This window comes from Tachysurus vachellii, chromosome 3 (assembly GCF_030014155.1).
Source record: "Tachysurus vachellii isolate PV-2020 chromosome 3, HZAU_Pvac_v1, whole genome shotgun sequence".
NCBI classification, from domain to species: Eukaryota; Metazoa; Chordata; class Actinopteri; order Siluriformes; family Bagridae; genus Tachysurus; species Tachysurus vachellii.
Window position 1 is genome coordinate 17,040,442 of NC_083462.1, and position 8,420 is coordinate 17,048,861.

Below are 8,420 nucleotides of genomic sequence, written 5' to 3' on the forward strand. Positions count from 1 at the left end.
TAAAAAAGTGGGCGTGGCTCATTGGAGCCTCAGCTTACATCACCTGACGTGAGAGATCAGATGTAACACGAGCTGTTACTATGGCAACCAGTAGAGGATGCCCAGTAACCAGTGCTAGTGTCTATAACATCTGTAGGTGTGAATGTAGCATTTGATAAATAAAAAAGTGGTATCAACTGAGGAGGTGAAGGAGTGAAGGGGGCGTGGCCAAGACAGACAGAACATGTGTTAATTACCAGGTAAAAATAAAGCTATTAAATGCATATGATGATATAAACTTTGGTTACCGGTTTGTGTATAATGAAGTCAAGCCGATAAACAAAACATTAAAACATTCAGAAGTATTCAGTCATCTATAAGATCCATCAGATTGGAACAGAAACAGAGCTGTTATCAGTGGAGATGGTTATGTGTGTGTGTATGTGTGTGTGTGTATGTATGAGTGTGTGTGTGTATTAATGTTCCTGTCTGTGTTTGTGTGTATGTGTGTTAATGTTCCTGTCTGTGTGTGTGTGTAGGTGTGTGTGTGTATTAATGTTCCTGTCTGTGTGTGTGTGTGTATGTGTATTAATGTTCCTGCCTGTGTGTGTGTATGTGTGTATTAATGTTCCTGTCCTTGTGTGTGTTAATGTTCCTGTGTGTGTGTGTGTGTGCGTGCGTGCGTGTGTTAATGTTCCTGTCTGTGTGTGTGTTTGTGTGTGTACAGTATGTGTGTGTGTGTTAATGTCCCTGTTTGTGTGTGTTAATGTTCCTGTGTGTGTGTGTGTGTGTGTATTAATGTTCCTGTCTGTGTGTGTGTGTTAATGTTCCTCTGTGTGTGTGTGTGTGTGTGTGTGTGTGTGTGTGTGTGTGTGTGTGTATTAATGTTCCTGTCTGTGTGTGCACGTGTGTGTGTATTAATGTTCCTGTCTGTTTGTGTGTGCATGTGTGTGTATTAATGTTCCTGTCTGTGTGTGTGTATTTGTGTGTATTAATGTTCCTGTCTGTGTGTGTGTTAATGTTCCTGTGTGTTTGTGTGCATGTGTGTGTTAATGTTCCTGTCTGTGTGTGTGTGCATGTGTGTGTATTAATGTTCCTGTCTGTGTGTGTGTGTGTGTGTGTGTGTGTGTGTGTGTGTGTGTGTGTATTAATGTTCCTGTCTGTGTGTGCGTGTATGTGTGTGTGTGTGTATTAATGTTCCTGTCTGTGTGTGTGTATGTGTGTGTATTAATGTTCCTGTCTGTGTTTGTGTCTGTGTGTGTATTAATGTTCCTGTCCTTGTGTGTGTTAATGTTCCTGTGTGTATGTGTGTGTATTAATGTTCCTGTCTGTGTGTGTGTGCATGTGTGTATTAATGTTCCTGTCTGTGTGTGTGTGTGTATTAATGTTCCTGTCTATGTGTGCGTGTATGTGTGTGTGTATTAATGTTCCTGTCTGTGTGTGTGTATATGTGTGTATTAATGTTCCTGTCTGTGTGTGTGTCTATATGTGTGTATTAATGTTCCTGTCCTTGTGTGTGTTAATGTTCCTGTCTGTGTGTGTGTTTGTGTGTGTATGTGTGTGTTAATGTTCCTGTTTGTGTGTGTTAATGTTCCTGTGTATGTGTATGTGTGTGTATTAATGTTCCTGTCTGTGTGTGTTAATGTTCCTCTGTGTGTGTGTGTGTGCGTGTGTGTATTAATGTTCCTGTCTGTGTGTGTGTTAATGTTCCTGTGTGTGTGTATGTGTGTGTGTGTATTAATGTTCCTGTCTGTGTGTGTGTTAATGTTCCTGTGTGTGTGTGTTAATGTTCCTGTCTGTGTGTGTGTGTGTGTGTGTTTGTGTGTATTAATGTTCCTGTGTGTGTGTGTATGTGTGTGTGTATGTGTGTGTGTGTGTGTGTGTGTGTGTGTGAGTGTCTTAATGTTCCTAAGTGGGTTTGTTTTTCTTCTTCTAATCCTGAACTCTGTTTGATTTTGATTATATAACAGATGAAGGTCATCTCATCTCCAAACACACAGGAAATTAAATATCGTGTGTGTGTGTTTGTGTGTGTGTGTGTGTGTGTATGTGTGTGTTATTGACAATGTCGTATCTGGATGGTTTTAGCATCGTATCATGTTCTGTATGGAAAAGTATAGGGTGTATAGACTTGTATAGGGTGAGTGATGTTTCAGTGGATCTACTAAAAATAAAACACACACATTTTCCCATTTATTATTTATTTATTTATCCAGATTAAACCTGTTATTAAAACTTATTAACACAGTTAGAGACAAATTTTAGTCTAATAGCAGAAAAAAGTCAGACTTCAGTAAACAAACGAGGGGTAAATAAAAACAGTTATTTTTTTTGCTAGATTTCTTTGTTCTTGAAGGATTTTTGTTCACTGTGTGTGTGTGTTTGCGTGTGTGTGTGCGAGATCACGTTCAGCTCTCTGGAGATCAATCCATCTCTCACATCTGCCAACTTTTGACGTCTTGGAGTGGCGTCTTAATGAAATGAAACTATGAAGCTCTCTGAGTGGAATATAAAATACTGTGTGTGTGTGTGCGTCTGTGTGTGTGTGTGAGTGTGTGTGTTGTGAGATTATCCCCAAAAGGTAATAGGATGAGAATAGGAGAAAATAGAGTTGTAGGATTCATGGAACCTCCTCGACCTCGACTTAAAACTAAGATACAGCCTAAATACACTCTAGGAGAAATTCCTATTTAAAACCAAAGTGAACAAAAATGGTTAAGAAAGGAAAAGAGGAACAGAAGCAGCTTCTGTCTGCCAATAAACTTCTGAAAATAGGAAATCTGGTTACAGAAATGAAACAATTGAATATGAATTAAATACAATTATAATTCTAATTGCAATAAATGTTACTGCAAGACTGCAGAGGATCAGACGCTGTACCTAGACAGCTGGAAGAAGACTCCAACTGAGTAAGAAGATTTATGTGATAATAAGTTTTATTTATCAGATGTTCAAGAGAACTCTGATCGTTTTTATTTTGATTTATATCTTTTTACTATAATGAAATGCACAATGTTTTGAAACTATGTGTATGTGTGTGTATGTGTGTATATGTGTGTGTGTGTATGTGTGTGTATGTGTGTGTATGTGTGTGTATATGTATGTGTATATATATATATGTGTGTATATATGTGTGTGTATGTGTGTGTCAGGTACCGTATAAATAAATACTGCTATATAATTATATTTATATTAAACAGCACGACTAAAGGTGAAATACTTTGATCTGTAATTATTAACATATATTCATAAACAACTTTATAACATAAATTTTAAATAATAATAATACGATTTGTAAACATACTACAGTTGGACTGAATTCTGCTGTAGAGATGAAATGAACTTCGCCTGTAAATAATAATGAAACTAATAGAGGTATTTGGCGAGCGGGGCGGGTGACGTCACTTCCGGCTCTTTTGACCGGTATAAAGCGCGCTCCTCTGCAGTGTCTTGAGGTGTGTGTGTGTGAGTGAGAGAGAGAGAGAGAGAGAGAGAGAGAGAGCGCGTGTGTTAGTGCATGTGTGTGCGCGTGCTCGGTGTGTGAGTGGTGCTGATGCTGATGTTTAGCTCCAGCATGCAGCCGTAATTCATCATAGACAGACAGACAGAGAACGACTTACAGCTCGGTTCTGGGTTCTTTTTGTGTTCCGGAGGTTCTGTGCTGAATAAATCTCACATCAGGAGTCATGAGAGCTGCGAGATGCGCTTTACTTCTGCTCCTGCTGCTCCAGTGCGGTGAGTCTCACACACAAACTCGAACACATACACACACACACACACGTATACATACACACACACATATACATACATACACAAACACACACACATATACATATATACATGCACACATACACACACATATATACAGTACATACATACACACACATATACATACACACTTTTACATACACACACGCACACAGACACACACACATCATGACCCCGTGTCTTTTCTTCCTCTTGTAACACAACAGTCTGTGCTCAGGTACATTACGGTTATTTAAAAAAATAATGATGTATTTTTATCCATTTATTGTTACACTTTATGTTCCTGTTGTACATCTGTTATAAACTCACATTCATGTTAATAAGTGTTTATTTTCCCTCTTGTTTTGAAAGCACATCTCTAAACTTGTATTACACACATAATAATTAATAACGACCTTTGTAATTTGAGGAAGAAATTTTTAATCTTTTTAATCTTTTAATGTTTTCATTCTTTCTTTCAGCAAGTAAACAAAAATACCTAAGGCATAAAACTCTAAAATAAAGAGAAATGTATAAAAGCAGTCAGGAAAAGTAAAATACACACAATTTATAAAGCAGCTTTCATCCTCGTGCTCGTCTATGTTAGGTTCATCTTTGATGTTTTTGCGCTGAAGAGAACGTCTCTGTTTGTGAACGGACACTAAATGAATCAATCGATGTTGGGATGATTCGTTCGTGATGTGACTCACTGAATCATCCTCATTCCTCCTGCAGTTTCGTCTCTGCCTGTGACACACTCTCACCTGGAGCACGAGGATGTGAAGGTAAAAATCTCCACCACACGCTGCAGCATTCAGGCGATGGTGCCTGAAGGTTCTCTGGAGAACCCTGTACCACAGCGACTCTCCGTCTGAGTGACTTCAGAAGGATTTTTTTTGAGAGTGTGGTAAAGGATTCAGGTTTTCATATTTATTGATGTGGTTAAATCTGCTCTCAGTAGAGTTCTCGAAGTTCTCCCAAGTTACCACACAGAACCCGCCTGAACAGGAAACACAGACACAGAACCCTTAATGGATGTGGAATTCTTCTTCCTTTCAGCAGTGTATAATGTTGTGTATCTGTTTTTTCAGACATTCAAGGTTTCATGTTTTGAAATGTTCCTTTTTTAATGATGCAGCAAATGACCTTCAGATACAAGCATGAAAAGTGTTCGTGCAGAGCTGCTATTCAATCAGTTTCAGGTGTGAGTGTGTGTGTGTAGGTAGGTGTGTGTGAGTGTGTGTGAGTAGGTGTGTGTGTGTGTGAGTGTGTGTGTGTGTGTGTGTGCTACACATGTTTGCCACGGGTTGTGACTCAACATGGTGTCAGTTGGTCTCAGGAGTTAGTAACAGTTAGGAGCGATGATGAAGGCAGCCTGATGGTGCTGAATAATAAATCCTCCAGGAGCAGATGGTGATGGTTTTTTTGTTGAATAACAGAGATATGAGGTGTAGATTCTCAGCTCTTCATCCTGCTGTATTTTACTTTTACAGCATTTGGCAGACGCGCTTATCCAGAGCGACTTACCTTATCTAATTTTTTTTATACAGCTGAGCAATTGAGGGTTAAGGGCCTTGCTCAGGGGCCCAACAGTGGCAGCTTGGTGGACCTGGGATCGAACTCACAACCTTCCGATTGGTCGCCCAACACCTTAACCACTAGGCTACCACATCTCTCTCACCTCTCTCTCTCTCTCTCTCTCTCTCTCTCTCTCTCTCTCTCTGAGCTCACGCTTCTGATCAGTGCAGAGTCAGTAGAGTGATTAGTGAGAGTAACGAGAGGACTGGGGTGTGTTTAGGAGACACAGGAGTGCGGAGGACGGTGTGACTGAAACAAACACAGAGACGAGACGTGGAGTTTTAATTGAATGGAGGTGACCTCAGGCATATTGTCATATTCAGATAGCAGACAGGTGAGAAGGTATCTGTGTAAACTGAGATGCTGCTAATCATCTTCAGCAGAAAGGAAATAAAAACTCTGCGTGTCCGTGTTGATGACTTCCTCATGTCTCACTCCACAGTGGTGTTAATATGAAGCTCATATGAAAGTAAACAGGACTTTAAGAATGTGTAGAGTTTCATCACTATTTCTGTTTTTCTCTACAATACTAGAGGTGATTTTCCATAGAAAAGATTCGGTTCATTTTTCTCCACACAGATGTTTGTATCTTCAGAGTAAATGTTGATATCAAACCCATTTCTGCTCTCTGAGATGCTCCAAGTGTTTGTTCATCTAAAAAGCAGCTCAGATTTCTCTTCAACACTAAAATTCAGTGTAAGATTATCAACAGAGGAACAAACACACGTCTAAAACACACTGAAATAACGAGTCCTGACTCACTTTAGATCAGACTCACACACACAACATCAGACGACTGTTTATACTACGAGAAAATGTCTCGTACGTCCGTCTCTATTCTGATGGTGGAACTGGACACTAAAATGCAGGAAAGGTTTCAAAGCAGTTATTTTTTTTTTTACATGTGTAGGATTCAGTGAAGGAAAACATGAATCAGTACATTAAAGGGATTTAAAAAACAATTGTTTACCAAGGCTGAGAACAACAAGAGGAACATGTCTTGAATACTTCAGGTGTTTTGAGATGTGTTTGGATTGTTACTAGGGCTGGGCGATAAAACGATAACGATATGTATCGCGATAGACGCGTTTGATATCAATAAAAATGTGTTTGATAAAACCTTCAATAATTTTTATTCTTCGTCGGAAGAAAACGGAAGTTGCGAAGCAAGTTTGGTTGCATTAACAAAGGCACTCGCTCTCTGGTAACCTAGCAACAGGCAATCATGTAACAGTATCATGTTTGGTTGCGCCATATCGTCATCTCGTGCTGGTCTGCTGGATTCCTCTTCAGTAACCGGCGACTGATAAGCAGAAAATGAGCCACAGTGAGCGAGGAAATTGTAAATAAAAGAGGAAAAGTCAGCGTGCCAGTATGGCAGTTTTTTGGATATTATAAGTCTGACTGTAGTCACACCAATGTCGTCTGCAAATTATGCAAGACAGTTTCTCTATGTTTATATTTAATAGAGATGACCCGGATACTCGGCTGAAATGAGTATCCGGTACGGATAAAGCACTTCTGCCGAGTACGAGTATTATACGAGTAATACGAGTCAATATCTGTGCTCGGATTGAATGAAAATCAATATTGGGTAGCTGATTGTGTCAGCGTTCTGTGATAGGCTAGTCACAGCGCCCCTCCCCTACACACATACAGATGTATTGTGTTGCTGTGTCTCGCTCTGCTCACTCACAGTCACACACACAACATCTCTCTGTCTCTCCCTCAGTCACTCGGGGTCTTTTCTGTTAACGTTTAGGGTTTCTTCAGCTTTTTACTTCGGGTTGTAACGTTAATTATACGTACTTACTAACCAGTAGAGTTCTGGTAAACGTGGGTTCGTTCAGACGTGGTGTTTGCTTGGTAGAATGCGACTCGCATTGCGTCTCTGCCTGTTGGAGATTTTTTTTCTTTTTTAAACCTTCAGCTGTCTCTAACCAGTAACCAGACACTGAGTGTCTGACACGTTTTTGCTGTATTACATAAAAACATAAAGTTAGTAAGCTAGTGTTATAAATATTACAAATTAATTATTAAGCTACACATACACACACACACTCTCACACACACACACCTGGTGTGGAAATAAAAAAATAAAAAAGAACCAAAAAAATAAAAAAATCACACTGATCATTCATTCATTCATTCATTTCCTACCGCTTATCTGAACTACCTCGAGTCACGGGGAGCCTGTGCCTATCTCAGGCGTCATCGGGCATCAAGGCAGGATACACCCTGGATGGAGTGCCAACCCATCGCAGGGCACACACACACACACACACTACGGACAATTTTCCAGAGATGCCAATCAACCTACCATGCATGTCTTTGGACCGGGGGAGGAAACCCCCGAGGCACGGGGAGAACATGCAAACTCCACACACACAAGGTGGAGGCGGGAATTGAACCCCGACCCTGGAGGTGTGAGGCGAACGTGCTAACCACTAAGCCACCGTGCCCCCCCACACTGATCATAAAAAAATTAAAAGTTAAAAAAGAAAGTTATGTTGTTCATTACATTTTACTTCATAATTGCACTGCATTGTTTTGTTTTCATTGTTGAAAAACTATCGTGATCAAAACCATTGATCTGAAGCTCAATCCTGATGCTGTCCTGTAAATATTTTTCTAATCAGCAATAAATATAACAATTTCTGATCAACCCATATCAATTGCATGCTTAAAATAACATACCGGTTAAAGCCCCGCCCATTTCAAGACAAGGCCCCACCCACTCCAAGTACAGATACAGATACAGATAATTCATATGGTTAACAGATACAGATACAGATAATGCTGTACTCACTCATCCCTAATATTTAACACTTTGCACTATTTTATTACACTTTATTAAGTATTTCTTACATTTTCTTTCATTTTGCACCTTAAATGCAAAATGTGTGTGTGTTCTCATCTCACAGGTGATTAAGTGTATTGTGGAGGTTCTGGCTGACGTTCTGACCAAACCTCACTCCCTCCCCGTGTCTCAGCCATGTCTGGAAACCCTCAGGACCGGTGAGATGGATTTTTTTTCTACGCATTTCTTAGTAACGTGGCTTGTTGCTTGTTTCTTGTCTACCATTAAACATTATTATAAACAAAGACAAAAGTAT

The 8,420-nt window shown here is 39.8% G+C and overlaps 1 protein-coding gene across 2 annotated transcripts in view; it reads left to right on the top strand.

The window, feature by feature from the left end:
- The first annotated feature begins 3,435 nt into the window (after positions 1–3,435).
- Positions 3,436–8,420, top strand: part of chga (chromogranin A) — a 10,559-nt gene continuing 5,574 nt past the window's right edge. The window contains exons 1-3 of one of the 2 annotated variants that reach the window (XM_060866065.1): positions 3,436–3,714; positions 4,462–4,511; positions 8,229–8,322. In XM_060866065.1, the coding sequence (XP_060722048.1) occupies positions 3,666–3,714; positions 4,462–4,511; positions 8,229–8,322 (193 nt within the window). In that variant the 5' untranslated portion in view covers positions 3,436–3,665. The remainder of the gene's footprint in view (positions 3,715–4,461; positions 4,512–8,228; positions 8,323–8,420) is intronic. The other variant, XM_060866064.1, reaches the window with a different exon arrangement.